The sequence below is a fragment of the Pseudorasbora parva genome, chromosome 18 (assembly GCF_024679245.1).
Source record: "Pseudorasbora parva isolate DD20220531a chromosome 18, ASM2467924v1, whole genome shotgun sequence".
Lineage (NCBI taxonomy): Eukaryota > Metazoa > Chordata > Actinopteri > Cypriniformes > Gobionidae > Pseudorasbora > Pseudorasbora parva.
The window spans coordinates 22,290,084-22,305,914 of record NC_090189.1 but is presented as its reverse complement, the minus strand read 5'-3'; the positions used below and the strand labels follow the sequence as shown (position 1 = coordinate 22,305,914).

General features: G+C 37.4%; 1 protein-coding gene across 5 annotated transcripts in view; it reads left to right on the top strand.

Annotated features, from left to right (window-relative positions):
* The window catches only part of arhgap32b (Rho GTPase activating protein 32b), a 119,076-nt gene that overhangs the window by 83,002 nt on the left and 20,243 nt on the right, over window positions 1-15,831 (top strand). For 3 of the 5 annotated variants that reach the window (XM_067424303.1, XM_067424305.1, XM_067424308.1), the window contains 8 exons: window positions 2,255-2,341; window positions 5,512-5,649; window positions 8,160-8,252; window positions 8,361-8,483; window positions 8,595-8,672; window positions 11,060-11,141; window positions 12,624-12,674; window positions 13,554-13,628. In XM_067424303.1, coding sequence (XP_067280404.1) covers window positions 2,255-2,341; window positions 5,512-5,649; window positions 8,160-8,252; window positions 8,361-8,483; window positions 8,595-8,672; window positions 11,060-11,141; window positions 12,624-12,674; window positions 13,554-13,628 — 727 coding nt within the window. The remainder of the gene's footprint in view (window positions 1-2,254; window positions 2,342-5,511; window positions 5,650-8,159; window positions 8,253-8,360; window positions 8,484-8,594; window positions 8,673-11,059; window positions 11,142-12,623; window positions 12,675-13,553; window positions 13,629-15,831) is intronic. The other 2 variants (XM_067424306.1, XM_067424307.1) reach the window with 2 other exon arrangements.

The following is a 15,831-nucleotide window of genomic DNA, read 5'->3' as shown; positions in this document are numbered from 1 at the left end:
TATTTTGATCCAAAACTTATGTGACCACATTTGTAGTGCAAGTGCTAATATGCCCGAATGTTTCTGGGACAACAGCACGGCATCCAACATGATCATTCTACCAAACCATGGGTTTAAAATCTTGGCAGTGTCTGTTTACACTCCGTGCAAATATCCAACATTTTCACTGACACAGTCTTGCCTAACAACTAATGATCAGAGCTCCAGAAATTGTTATCAATTGTAGAAGTTTTTTTTTTTTCATTCTTATATTTGTGCTGTGTGAACCTCATTTATTCAAGCTATTTAACCAGCTGTATGGAGGTAGAGAGGCATTATTCAATGTGCATATGTATAAATTAAATTATTTATCAGTGACTCCACCTGGATGCAACCTTCTACCAAGATTTACAGCTCAATGCTTTTGCTACCGACTGAAGTCCAAGTAGCTGCTGTCACAGCTTTTATTGAAAAGAGCACATACATGTGCCATTCTGTTCCTCTATGGAGCTTACAATGTTAGTCTAGTATGAAGGTTGTTTTGCATTGTTTATTTTACGTGGGAGTTTGGCTAGCTGTATTTGACAGAATGTAGTCACCCTTTGTGTTTAGCAAGACAAAGATTTTATTTCAATGATTGTGTGTCTCTCGCTGAGGTCATCACCTATCTCACAGTATGAACACTCAAATGAGTCACTGCAGAAATTCGTCACTCACACAAAACAGTCAGTTTGTGAACACCCTGAGATGATGTAAGAGGTAATATTTGAGTTAATGTACTCTAAGCAGGGTAAGATTACTTTTTATTTGAATGATATATAGTTAGAAATGGTACATTTCTCCTATGTTCCCTTGCCGACATGATTTGGGAGTATTCTAAAACGCATCAACAAAGAGTCCCTTTGTTATGTACAGCATTTGAGACAACAAACAGATACTTTGTGTATTTACTCTCAGGCCAAACACTTTGTGAGTTTAGACACTCTGGAGCCTATCAGCCAATGCACACGTTACAAGTCCGTTACCAACTGCTTTGACATGACCTGATAATCATGTCAAAAGAGTTGGTACACAGCATGATTGTAGTTACTGCATGGCGAGTCTGCAGCAATCTTGAGCTTAGGTGCTAAACACAGAGACTGATGTTTTCAATGTTGCTGCAATAGCTTTGGATGGATAGAAAATAAAAATTGGCACCTCTGAGCTGAAATTGAGGCTGAAATCAATTTCAAACTGAAAATGAAAATGTATATTAATATCTTATTTTAAAATAGTTTTTAATAAGTGTGTCAATTTTAAAGTAAAAGTAATTTGTTTTGATAGTTCAATACACTGTTAATTATAACAACAATATATTGCTAAAAATAGAACTACTACTTGACTTGGACCTCAGATACTTGAAACTTGACCATGTTTCCACTGAAGGAACTTTCCTTAGGAGCTAGAAACTTTGGGGTGGTACTCGGTGTGTTTTGACTGCAGGAACTAGGGTCTAAGTGAAGTTCTGGGTAAATATTTCCCCCTCCAAACGGCCCTGCTCGTGAGGTAGTAATTTCTCAAAGTTCAGGAACTTTCAAGGGTGTGACTTGGGCACTTAACATGCTGATTGGTTAAGCTTATGTAGAATTTTATTACAAATTAGTACATTATTAAATGCAAATTGTTCTGGGTAATTTTGGTGGAAACGGGGCTTTGGACTTGGACTTCAAAGACTTGGACTTCACTTGACTTGGACCACAGGGACTTGTGAACATATCTAACACAGCATGTTGATAAAAGTAATAATGTAACAATTGTTGTTTTTGATGACTCTGAATTAATATGAAGTCCTTAAATGCGGCAGTCATAACACTCAATTCTGGCTGATATACTGATATTTACTGTGTGAATTATCACTAAAAACTAGGATGGACTGAAAAAATGTAATCAGAATATCAGTGACTTTGTCATGCATGGCTCAGTCTGTGCTCCGTCTGTCACTGGATTCACTGTTTCAGCGCTTCTGTATTTATTATTTATAATATACGGACAATATGCTCAGCTGGTGACACATCATTTAATACATCTTCAAACCCGAGGAACAGTCTCTCTCACCTGACAACAGAGACACGTGGCGCTAGTCATTTTTTCTTCAATAGCAAAAAAGCTTCTCATTATGGCACCAAGATATGATAGATGTCTTCTGTGTTTTCAGCATTAGCGGCCTACAGCTGTCACTAAAAAGAAAGTGCACTGTTCTCTCGGTTCATTTCTTCCTTCATCTCTTTCTTTATAGTTAAGCCTTGCAGATGAACAGACTGAAGTGACACGGAATGGCCTGGAGTCAAAAGAGCCTGTGTATTTGGTTCACATCTACTGTCAGGTAAGACAGCAAATCTTGTGTAATTATGTTTGTCTATGAATAAAAAAAGGTAATTGCGACTTTTTTTCAAAATCACAAGTTACAAATTCAGAATTGCGAGATGTTTGCTTATACGTTTTTCTTGCAATTTTGACTAATTCTCACAATTGCGATTTTGCATCTTGTAATTCTGAGTAAAAAAAATCAGAATTGTGAGATAAAATCAGTTATATTTTGAATTGTTTTATTCCGTGGTAAAAACAAGCTTCCACACATGAGCACCTTGTGCAATTTCATTGCATCTTTTTGTTCAGCGTTTGGATTTGAATTGCCAAGTATAAAATCATAACTTAAACAACAAGTATAGTAGAATCTGCCGAGTACCAAACTGCAAATGCAGTGATTTCTCACAGTAAATAAATAAATGAAATCATCCACTTGAGACACCCAATATGCACAAATATGTCCTGTTGCTTACACATTTTTGATGCAGACTTTCATTTTTCGCATTAGTTTGTAAAAAAAAATGTAACACTCCTTTATTTGCAAAATAAGTAAAGAGTAGCTACTTAAACGGATAGTTTTTTTATGCATTCTATTTTTAAGTGAAATGTCCCTTCAACTGTACCTAAATCTGGTACAGAAATCAGGCAGCTGGCTGCTTGTGCACTTGATTTGTGCACTGGCAGATGTGATTTGAAAACTCAGTGGAAAAATATCTGAAGTCTTGGTTTGTGTGGAAACCTCATTCCATCCTGGTGTGTGTGAAGTCATCCAAATCCACAGCACTGCTCCTGTGTGTTTAAAATGAGAAGAAAAAAAACACACAACATTAACGACGGAGGGTGCATATTTGGCCAGGAGATGTCTGAATGAACAGGGATCAGACACACACGAAAAAGCACTTTAGTTTCACTCTCATTGCAGTTTTTCCAAACAAATGCGCTGCTCAGTCCCCAATGAAATGCATTGGAAGCAGGAAGGCCGAACAACTGTTTGTTTTCCCTATGGTTGCACAAGTACACCACTTTTCTCCCAGCCCTTTTCTCCTACGTTTAGAGGGAATCAAAGACATTGAGGTTTTCCATTTACTGTGGATATGGACACTGGGGCTTAGAAAAAGGATGGGAAGAGTGTAGATATTCCAAAAAGAGAAAGGAAAAATACTAAATGGTTTTTAAAAGGGGTGGTGTCATAAATTGAGGTTAATTTGAGTGGAAAATAGGTCTATACAATGTAAATTGAATGAGAATAGAATTCAATATGGTCTTATCACATATTGGTACAAGGGACCAAAATTAGTTTTTGTGCCTTATCTTCACACTAATGGCAGGTGAATTGAGAAAATGTATCACAAAGTATTTTTACAAGCCACAAAACTGTATTCAAAATTGATTTGTTGTGCAAGCAGCTATTTTTAATCCTGGATTAGTATCATGTCGGTCTAGCCTAAATACTCACCAAAACGCTTGTTTTGTAATTAACAAATGTACACATGCTGCTGCATGTCGTTTAATTAGAAAATCTGATTGGTCGGCTCTGGTCACCCGTGGGTCTACAGGAGTGCACAATGTGTTCTAGTCAAGCGGCACAGCACTGTCAGGATGATTGATGCTTTACACAGGGCAGCCAGAAAGGCATTAGGCAAAAGGGAATCCACTATAAGAGGCAGGAAAGAGAAACTTAGTCTATTCCCACACTTCTCCATAGAAACATTTTATTAGCATATTCAGTTTCATGTTCATTAATTCTTCAAATTGGGAATTCTCAAGTGCTTTATGCAGCTGCTGATGCTCTTATCAAAACTGCATCCTGTTGTGAGACAGCAGTTATGTTGATTTAGCCCTTCTAAAGGGACCTGTATGAAATGAATTTATTTGTTCTGCTGAAGAATGTTTGTAACCTAGCAGATCTCTGCAGACATATTCTTTCCCCCACTATCAATGGCTGCCGAGATCTGCTTGGTTACAAACATTCTTCCAAATATCTTCCTTTGTGCTCACCAGAACAAAGAAATTCATACATGTTTGGAACAACTTTGGAGCATGAATATATAATGACAGAATTTTCTGAATTTTCTGAATTTTTCGGTGAACTATCCCTTTAAGAGAGAGTCGTGTACAAATTTGAGGTGATTAATGTTGTGACAGTACATTCAAAGTGGTTAAGATGGTAAGATAGTAAAATAGTAATAGTGCAAAATTTTTACAATATAAAACAATTTTTTCTCTATTTTAATATTTTTTTACCAGCCATTACTCCAGTCTTTAGTGTCGCATGATCCTTCAGATATCTTTCGAATATTCATATTTTCTGCTCAAGAAAGTGTTTTATCATTGTTTGAAATGGTTGTGCTGCTCAATATTTTTATTTAAAGTTTGACTTTTGGGATGTAACTTCTTCCCTTAAATGCAACATTACTTTTATCATTTTTCATATTAACTGATAAAATCCAGAACTCTGCTTAACCTCAGGAAGTGTTGTTTTCTGAACACTAAACATATCTATCTAATGATGCAACACTGAAAAATCTGCTCCAGTCCCTTTCCTCCCAGTAAGAATGACCCAATACTCTCCCTTCCCCCTTTAATTTTCTGGATGTTTTAAAATATGTTCTAAAATCTGAAGTGCATTGGTATTTGCCTTAATCAAACATCCAGAATAAACATATGATTCTATTTTTTATTTACCCTAAAAATATTAGTATTTCCTTCAGGAAATGCAAATCTAGTTCTAACTGTAAAAAAAAAAAAAAAAAAAAAAAAAAGTTGTTTTGAGGTCACTGTTCCTCTCCTCATTGATTTGAATGCTGATATGTCCCCAATTAAACACACACACATAGTGCGCTGTTTGTTTTTTGTGAAATGTGCATTTTTACTTTTTAAAATTGGGGATGTGTTTGTTGTCCTCATATTTCACCCTCTCCTTGTCATACCCATGTCACTATACACATTTGTGTCCTGATATTTCACAAAAACACACACACACACACACACACACACACGCACACACACACACACACACGCACACACACAGTGGCTGTTGTGTGTGGTCATCGTTTTGCTACACTGGCCAGATAAGGTTTATCCAAAAACCAAGCCCTCATATTTACCCTGCAGACCAAATGTCAACACAATCTAACACTTGTTTGTTTACCTTTTGAGTTACTGCTCTCTTTTACCACCCCGCAGGGACGAAGCTGGATCGTGAGGCGGAGCTATGAAGATTTCCGAGTCCTGGATAAGCACCTTCATCTCTGCATCTATGACCGCCGCTTTTCCCAGCTCCCTGAGCTTCCCCGTTTTGACAGCCTAAGGGAGAGAGCAGAGGTAAGAACTCCAAGCACTCTTCTTTTAGCACTCCCCTGCAGCCAACGAGCCATTTCAGGCTCACTTTAGGATCTTTTTTGTTAGGTAAACGCATAATGGTTGTGACCATTTATACCTAGTGTACAAGGTCCTAATCCAGGAAGATGCCCCTCTTAGAACAGTTTTAGTCATCTGTGATGAGTGAGTGCTCAGTTAGGCTGGTTAACAGCACCTAATGGTGTCCCTTGAGACCATCAGATGGATATCTCTGGAGTATTCTGGAAAAACTACTTCTCCCTGCTGCGTTAGGCATAACCAGCATTTGTTTCACAGAGTAGTGTACTTGAACTGTGGCATATTAATTTAGCTGTGAAAATCTGCTTTGAAGTTTAAGTGGCTGATAATGCCACCCATTATGTTTTGCAATAATGGAAGTCTCTACGAGCAGCTAAGTGGAAGCTCCCATGATGGCTTTTCTGTATAACCAGGCGCGCTGAGCTTCTTGATACAGGAAACAGCTTTAAGGTCATATTTCACCTATTGGATTGTGTAGTTTTATTTATAGTTAGACAATTTAAAGATCTTGGTATAAATGGATCTGAATCTTGAAAGGGGAACCCATTATTCCAAGCCCTAAGATGATCTTAAAAGGTTAACTGGTTCTGGTTTATAGGAACAAACACCTCAAACAATCTCATTATGAAGCTTGCCTATGCATTAAAAATGTGATGTCTCACACAAATGAGCCTCATTAGCACATTAGCACAACATAACATGAGCAAATAAGTGAAGCGGGCAACCGTATCATTAGAGAACGCTGTTCAACTTCTGTTTACATACTTACTTCACGTTCTCTAATGCAAGTCAACACAAGCTGAGTTGCCTTGGATTCGGGAGATACAATAAGTATTTAATAAGTACAGTAAGAGGTAAATCTTGCAGCTGTCTATATGGTCTTCTTTGACCTAATTATTCTTCCTTTGCAGCCCCATTTGGTTTTAGATTTTTAGTGAGTCTGTGCCAGCATATGTCTGGGAAAGGAGTGTGGATTCTGGGACCTGTTCAGCTGGAACAGATCCCATCAGTGCTCTGTAGATCTTGAATTCTTATGGGTCTTCACTGGTACATTTAATCTTCTGTTTCTCTCGTAGGCTGTTTTCACCATTCACCAAAACACTTGCTTTTCATATTTATTATACTAATATTTAAACTGTGTCATCAGGCCCCTTATTTGGGGGGTGAATTTATAAAGTTTAGTTAAGAAACATCAATTTCTTTTAAATAAAAATATTTTATAACATATTAAATGTCTACATTTGTCCCATTTGATAATGTAATGCATTAAACAGTAGGGTGTATCTCTGGCCATGTCTTGTACATTGTTATAGTTTAACTGTTAATTTGACAGACAACCTCCAATATTTGCCATATGCATATATGCTGTGACTTGAGAAATAGTTGTAGAAACATTTTCACCATTCTGTGTCAATGTGCATCAATTTGACTTCTTCTGAAAGAGAGAAACGTGTACCTTGATTGGTGATTTTAGATTTGATTTAGTTTTTAGTTTTTTCTACCTCTTTGTATGTATTTAGCATAGCTTTTGCTATGCATTGTAAATACATCAGGATGCACTATGATGTTTAAAACATATGAAGTAGACCAAACTGGGATTCGGAGCATCACAAAGCCACATGCTCTTGTTTTACAGAGCAAATTTATGTTCAGTTAATTCTGGAAGCTGAGATTTAAGAAATGCTCTCCTTAATTTTCTCTGTCTATCCTCTATATATCCTCTATAAAACTTACAAATAAACGCTTTCTTTAGGGCTTCTGTAGGTTTAGTGCACTGATGACCTGACATCCTACTGTCTCTATTTTCCACTAGGACAGACTTTATTATAACTTCCATATTTTTAGACTGAGCTGTATGTAATGGGATGTAATGTTTTAGAACGAAATGTGTGGTTGAGCTCTTTTATTAGACCGATATTTTGACCTGTATAAATATGAGACAGCTCCACCTCTCCTCTTGCTATATTAGTTTTTATGCAAGCTGTGTGGAAGTTATCCAGATCATTTTATATCTCGTAGTGCAACTTCATCCCTTTTAAAGTAACCACAGTCACCAAACATATACTCCAAAAAACAAAGACAGGCTGTTATGCTTTATAAATAAATATGTACCAACACTTTACTGCATCTTTCACTGAAGAGACAAAAAAACAGCTATTATGAGTTGCATACTTAAATATACATAGATTTTAATTCCACATGTTTGATGTGTGGTATGCCGAAACTCTACATAGTTTCTAAAAAGAAAGCTGCGTTTCTTACACCTACCCTACCATTTTATAATGAGAAAGCATGCAAACTCTAAGCATTCGTTCTTCTAGTTTATGTGCGCTTTTAACCTCCCTGTAAAAATACCCTGTATTTATAGAATTACCCCCATGGAAGCTGTTACACTTGCTTAACCCTCCCTCTCTTGCTCTCTCCTTTTTTAATTTTTTTTTTTTTTCTCCCAACAGGCAGTTTCCCAGATGCTGATGGCTTACCTCTCCCGTCTCTCAGCGATTGCTGATAACAAGATCAACTGTGGGCCAGCCCTCACATGGATGGAGGTACTGATTTGATGCCAGCTGAAAGAGCTGATTGGCCACTTATTATTCACATGAATAATTAGTGAGGATGAGGGATATTCACTGAACATAATTCATCTCTTTCTCCAGGTTGATAACAAAGGGAACCACTTGCTGGTGCATGAGGAGTCATCCATAAATGTTCCAGCTATCGCAGCAGCCCACGTGATCAAGCGCTACATTGCCCAGGCCGCTGATGAACTGTCATTTGAGGTGACTTGGCTAAAAATGAAGACCCGTATTGAAGATCTGTGATTGCTATACTAATAGCGATGATTTTGTGAAGAGTGCTGTTGATAATTTTCTCTTTCTCTGCTCTGTCAGGTGGGCGATATTGTTTCCGTAATAGACATGCCACCCAAAGAGGACACCAGCTGGTGGAGAGGAAAACATGGTTTCCAGGTTTGTTCCATGTGATTTAGTCCTCTATTTAATGTGTACATGGAAGTTTAGAAATTGCAGGTAGAGTCCCCCTGGAGTAACAGATGGTTAAGTGCTTTCACAGTGATCATCGCGCTCTGATCATAGCTCTGAACCTGCAAACTATGGAGCCCAGATCTTTAATCAATTAACTGCTGTGGAGGAACTTGCTTTGCTACTCAGATAAAATGAAGAAACCAGTGTATTAATAAATTAAAAAAATGTAAATAGATAAATCTTTTACTTTCCATATTGACAAATAATTATAAAATATTTGAAATGGTTCTTGATGGTAATTTAATTTTAAGACAATAGTTATGCATCGTCACTTTTCAAATAAACAAAAAATAGACATGAAATTGTTTAAGTAATGTTTAAAATAAATATACATATTTAAAATTATTTAATTCATGCTTAAAAATACATTTAAATCTAGTAGTACATTATTATAAAATAACTAACCTCATACAAAGATACTGTAAATGAGATAATGAGATAAATTCTGAGATTAACTGATAATAAATGAGATGAATTCATGTTTAAAATGAGCTGTATTATATTCAATGACTTTAGCTTATCATTTGCCTGTGTTCATGGGTACACAAACACACTTGTGAGTCACATCACATTCATGCCATACTGCCAACTCGTTCTCTCTTATTGCCCCACGAGCATATGTCCAGCATTGCCGTTTTTGTTTTTGCCCTGTCAGTATGCAGTGCTTTGGCATGTGCTTTTGCCATTTTTGCTTCTCCACTGAGTCACTGCTTGGGCCTGTGCAGTGAGACTGGCTCATGGTGGCAGATGTGTGCTGGATCCATTGGGGGGCAGTCTGGCACTGAGCTCTGGCAGGCTACAGCTGAGTCACATAGCCAGCATCTGTCTGGATGGAGCATGAGTGCACAGTCAGCAGGGGCTCAGGGAATGTCAGAGATTTAATCAATCTCTGGTGTTGAAGAGACTTTGCTAAAAAAAAAGTTCTGAGATTGTTGACAAAGTCAAGGTTATACTAATAGACATAGGTTAATGTTTTCTGCAAGTTAAGCTCTTATGACATAGAAAACCAAGGCTTTTGATCTTGATTCATGAGTAATTCGGTTTGTAGATGATAAAATGATAAAATCATATAATATGTTGTAAAACATGGCAAGAATGTTAGTTAGTCTCTGTGTCCTTATTTTTTCATGTTTGTGCATGAGAGACTGCTGAACTTTGAATTTTTATCTGTAGGTTTACAAGGTGGACGGCCCTTGAAATGTATAAGCTTTAATGTTTTCAAAGATTTTCTCCTTTAATATGATACTGGAATGTTAGAATAGAATAGATTTGGATTTGTTTTAAACTTTAAAAATATAGATCAGTAAAAGCACTGGACTTAAATGTTTTAGTTTGTCAATATATTTCTAAAGGGGTATTAACCAAAAATGTTTTAATTATCCCATAATTACTCACCCTCTCAAGCAATCCTGGGTGTAAATGATGCACTTTTATGGACTTTTGGGCCGCCATTATAAAGCTTTGAAAAGGATTTTAAAAAAATGTGTGTGTGTGTGTGTGTGTGTGTGTGTGTGTGTGTGTGTGTGTGTGTGTGTGTGTGTGTGTGTATATATATATATATATATATATATATATATATATATATATATATATATATATATATATATATATATATATAAAAATTCTTGTTTGTATTCGTCTGAAAGAAGAATGTCATATACACCTAGGATGTCTTGAGGGTAAGTAAGTCATGGGCTAATTTTCATTTTTGGGTGAACTATCCCTTTAAGGCTCATTAATTAATACCCATAAGGCAGGACTCAACAGCAAGGTTTATTTTTTTTATTTGTATTAAATAGCAATGTCTTGATATCAAATAATCATAATAAGCAACAACATTGTAGAATGTATCACAGGAAACCAAAAGTTAAAGTTTGCAAGTATAAAATAAGATCAGTATTAGGATTTTAGATCAATGTAATCAATGCCCAAAACAACAATGTCCCGACACAATATTTCATCCCAACTATTAGATGCCTTTTTCTACTGTACACTTTTTGATCATTCCAGGGGCTGAAAAAAATGAGCATCATTTAAACTAGATTGTGCTGCATCTTCTAACATATATTGTTGCATGACTGTCCATTAAAATGTCCAATTTGAAAAGTTTGCTATTCTCATTATTTCAGCTTTGTAGTTTGTCTCAAGAAGAATTATTATAACATTGACATTCTGTAATATTTTGTGTTATGACAACATGCTATTTTCTGGATTTGATTAAGTACAGGACACAGAGTGATATGATGGAGCCTTGGCATGTCTGTCTACAGAGAAAAAAAAGGAGTTTTTCAAACCTTCTCTGCTCTCCACAGGTTGGCTTCTTTCCCAGTGAGTGTGTGGAGCTGATAAACGACAAGGTCCCGCAGTCTGTCACCAACTCAGTGCCAAAACCAGGTACCACGAAACACATGCGCACACATACAGTACCTCAAATACTGTTGGGACAGCTCATCAGTTCCTCTGCTCACGTCTGTATTAACCATCCCAAAACAGCTTACTTCCACAGCAAGGCATTATAAACAGCACCAACTAAGCAAACATCATCAGGAAAAAAAACACAAAGTCATACTTGCTGTTTATAAGCATTAAAATTCCTCCCGAGGCTGTTGGGCCTTTGAAAAGATGCCTTTATTAGGCTTATAGCAGTAGCTTATAGCTTGTTACTCATGTGTTTCAGTGAGATATTAATCATGTTTGAGAGCGCGAGACAGTGGATGGGAACAAAGTATACAAGAAGTGACGTGTTGAATCAACCACAGATCCAGTCTGTGTTGTGTGTACTTGAGTGAACTAGAACAGGTGCTGACGGGAGCCTCTGGGACATGTTGCATGAATCACAGATCTTCAAACCTTCATAAAGAAAAGACTACGAGCTGTGATTTAATGTTTTGGAGCCTGATGTCCTTGGGATGGGTGCAGCTGCTTTTTAAGAAAGTGTCACTTCAGATTTCAACACCACCGGTGTGAGACATGCAAGGTTTTCAGATCTCAAAGCCCGTCGCCAACACGCTGCATGGGAAATTTGTGGTTCGCACCCAGTCTCCATTCTTTTTCTCCCCCCTCCTCGCATAGGAAGGAACCCTTTGACCCTCTTCATTTATCACGTTCGTAGTTATTAAATCTGTGTTGTGCTGTTGATATCATTCCTAATGGTTTGTTTGAGAGTGTGTATGTGCCTTTAAAACACACTGTGGTGGAGCATGGTATGGTTTATCCAACAACATCTCACTGGCCGAGTACTGAAATGTCAAAAGAAACAACGTGATAAATATATATCTCAAATGGTCCGTTGCTAGCTTTCACAATCCTAATAAGAGTAATCCATTTGGTCATATTTGGAGTGGCTGTGGACCATGCAGACTATTTTATGACGGGTCAGTTTACATCATAACTTGGACTAACCGGCCTACCAAGCCCTCAGGAGACTTGTCCATCACCTTCAGCCATTTCTGTTTGGTTTTCTTGTGTATCAAATCAGTGCATATTGGCATCTGCATAAGGGTGAATCATCATCGTGACTCACCAGACCAATCATGCTGGCTTGCAGTAAGGGCTCTGTGGTATACATTTTGTGGGAGTAATATCATCGCAGAAATGCAATGACATGGCACACCCCGGAAAAGACCCCGGTGCTCTTGGGCGTAATTACGGCAATGTTTTTTACTGTTTCATGTTTAAAAACAAGAGGTACACAGACTTAATATGATTAGCTTTGACACCACTGAAGCTTTTTGCTGGGGTTTAGCTCCTTTTTACTGCTTGCTTGTACACCTACTGACACTCTGTGGTATGTATTTGGAATGTATGTTGCATTGCTTTGCACTTTTTGCATGCGTGATGTGTTATTTGACCATGCTTCCTCCACTGCTCCCTCAGCGTCCCCCTGCTCTGGTCTGCGGCCGGCCTCCTGGAGTCTGTTCCCACCCTGTGCGTGCTGGTATATTCTCCCCAACGCCTCCCTTTTTGCCTTAAAGGGCTAGTTCACCCCAAAATAATCATAGTCATCATGCGCTCACCTTCATGTTTTTGCAAACCTGTATGACTTTCTTTATCATGCATGAAACATTTAGAATGATTGTATTTACCCATTTGGTTTTGTTTTAATTTTTATAGTAAATATATATTTTTTTCTAAAGCTGTAAAGACTCACCGTTAATACTGGTTTGGAATGACTTGAGGCCAAGTAAATGATGACCATTTTGCTTTTGTTTTCCTTTAAAAACATACACACAAACAGATGTCTGTCTCTCTCTCTCTCTCTCTCTCTCTCTTCTCTCTCTCTCTCTCTCTCTCTCTCTCTCTCTCTCTCTCTCTCTCTCTCTCTCTCTCACTCTCTCACTCTCTCACTCTCTCACTCTCTCTCACTCTCTCTCTCTCACTCTCTCACTCTCTCTCACTCTCTCTCACTCTCTCACTCTCTCTCACTCTCTGTCTCTCTCTGTCTCATATTCACACCACACATTTTCTTACTATCTTTCTTTTATCACACTCTTCCTGTATGCATATTTTTTTCTTTGGCAGTGTCATAAACAGTGTTTCTCTTGCATTGCAGCTTAGAGCACTCTCATTACTTAATAGACTAGCGTTTGTCTTCACATGAATTTTATTGCACCAGCTTTTATCATTTATGGCACCTTCAGAAGTGTTGTGAAATGTTTCTAGAAGACAGGAAATGTGGAGTGAGGGGGACAACGCTCTTAAACGATTGCTAAGCTAATAGAGCTGCATGTGCAGCTGCTGTTCTCATGTTCTCTGACTCATGGTACCTCCCTCCTTCCCTCTCCCTTTCTCTACCCCGGCGTGCAGATTTGGAGATGGAGAGTATAAAGCAGGACAGTGCATGGGCACCCGACCCGTTAAACCCCTACAGGCTCAGCTCAGGTAGACCAAACTGTTTATCCATATACTACGTCTAACACGGACTAACCCCAAACTCTCCTGTGCATCTCCGCACAGTCGCCTGCTGCTCACGGGTGCTCTGAACACTCCTGGCACCTCCATAGCATTATAATTATGTAGTTTCACTGGTCTTTCCTAACATCACGTGTTAACTATATAGGATCTGGTTCAAGCACAACAAATATGAAGTCTTGTTTTTCCTTTTTCACTTCACACTCTTCTGGTGTCTGTGACTTTGACCCACGCCTTATAGATTTACCCTGATAACGCTCTCTTTCTCTCTCTGTTTATTACCTGCATTTGCATGCATGCAATTTATTTTGTCAGTGTTTTTGCAGTTTATTTTACTGTAATGCTGCCATAGCACCAATCAGTCTCTTTCTGCAGAGATGCATGTATGCTGTCGAGCAATATTATAGTTTTTTTTTAAATTGATCAGTATTTGACAATTTTGGATATATTAAGTGTGCATGCGCTCTTCCCTAATTTTTACATTTATACCAATACCTTTGGAATTATTAAATGCTCAATTAGAAAAAAAATATCTTCCTAAACGCACTTGTACACTAATAACAATACTGTTAAATGTAATCTTTCATATTTTTCATTATAATGTTGTGACGGCTAATTTCGCTTGAATCCTATAACATGATTGTTATAGAATTTTAGATTTGGGGTTTTATTTTTAATTTATTTAAATAATGGAGATATTAATTTCTGCTATTTATTTGTTTATCAGACATTATTGGCCAATTATGGATATTTCATTGTGCATGCTCCTTGTCCCTATTTTTACATTTATATGTTTGCCATCATTAAACAGGCATTTCAAATGAAATTTTGAAAACACTAATGATTTAATAACATTGTTAAATGTATAAAGCATGCACATCGCTTGATTGATTTTTAGTTTCTTTTTTCCCCCTTTTATTTAGGCAAAATGGTGTAGAATTGTAATGTCTGCCATGTCTCAGGTATCGGCCATAACATGAAAATAATGATCAGTATTAACCAGAATTTTAATGTCAGTGTGTTTAGCATTCAGCATTCTACTTTGACTAAGTCTACATTTCAACGTATCTGTATTTGAAAAGAGTTTGTGACGTCAGTTTATGGCAGAGTTTATCTGCCCTTTCAAGTGCACCACATTGTGTTTTCCAGAAAAGCCCCATTGTGAAGCTATTTCGCAACACACTCGTTGGCTGATTTACATGACCCTGGTTAAAAAAAGGCTATAAAATAATCCCAGCTTTGTCCACCGGCAATATGAACTACAGTCTTTACCATGGTGACTCAAACACATTCTTATGTTCCGCCTTTAGGCATGCATAAATACAGCATACCTCTCCGATCCCCTGCAGAGCTTCAGCCAAGCAACAAACGCCTATCACATAACACAAAACACCTTATGAATCATTCACCTCATTAAGCAAATGCCCCATGTCAATGGTTAACCTCATAACGTCCTATCACGCAGTGTAGCAGTGATAAAGGTTGCTGTAAGTTTTATAGCATGCAATGGCATATATTCTAGGTTATGAAAATGTATAGGTATAATAATTTCTTTCTCATACTTTCACATTCACATAATAAATTGCATTTATTCCATTCCCTTATTCTCAGCCATAGCAGGTGCTGCTCCAGATGTAGTTCCCTTAGCTCCCTCTCACTTCCTAACTTTCTTGTGGGGCAACAATGTCTTCCTCTCTGTGGAGTAAAGGGCAGCTGCCTCTGTGAACAAGCCAAGACAGCTGGAAGGAACTGTGAGAGAACGAGACACAAACTGTTAGTTTTACATAGCGATACGTGTCCATTTGTCCTTAAGGGGATTGTGTACTTCCTTACTGGCCTGTTATGAAAACACAGGCTTTAAATGAACCTCTATTAGCTGTTGGGTTGGGAGACTGGTTTATTGTTGTTTGTTTTACTCCTACACATTCTTATTCATTCCTATTACTCTTTTAATGGTTTATGAAGTTAGCAGATATTATTATTAGCATGTGGTGTGCAAAGTTTGTTTTTTCTCCAAATCCCTTTTAATTAGATTAATACTTTTATTTAGAAAGAATGTGTTAAACTTACAAAAGTGACAGTAAATACATTTATAATGTTGCAAAATATATTTTTTTTCATGCAATAATCAGTATCAAGGATTCCACATAAATATTTAGTCTTCAACATTTAT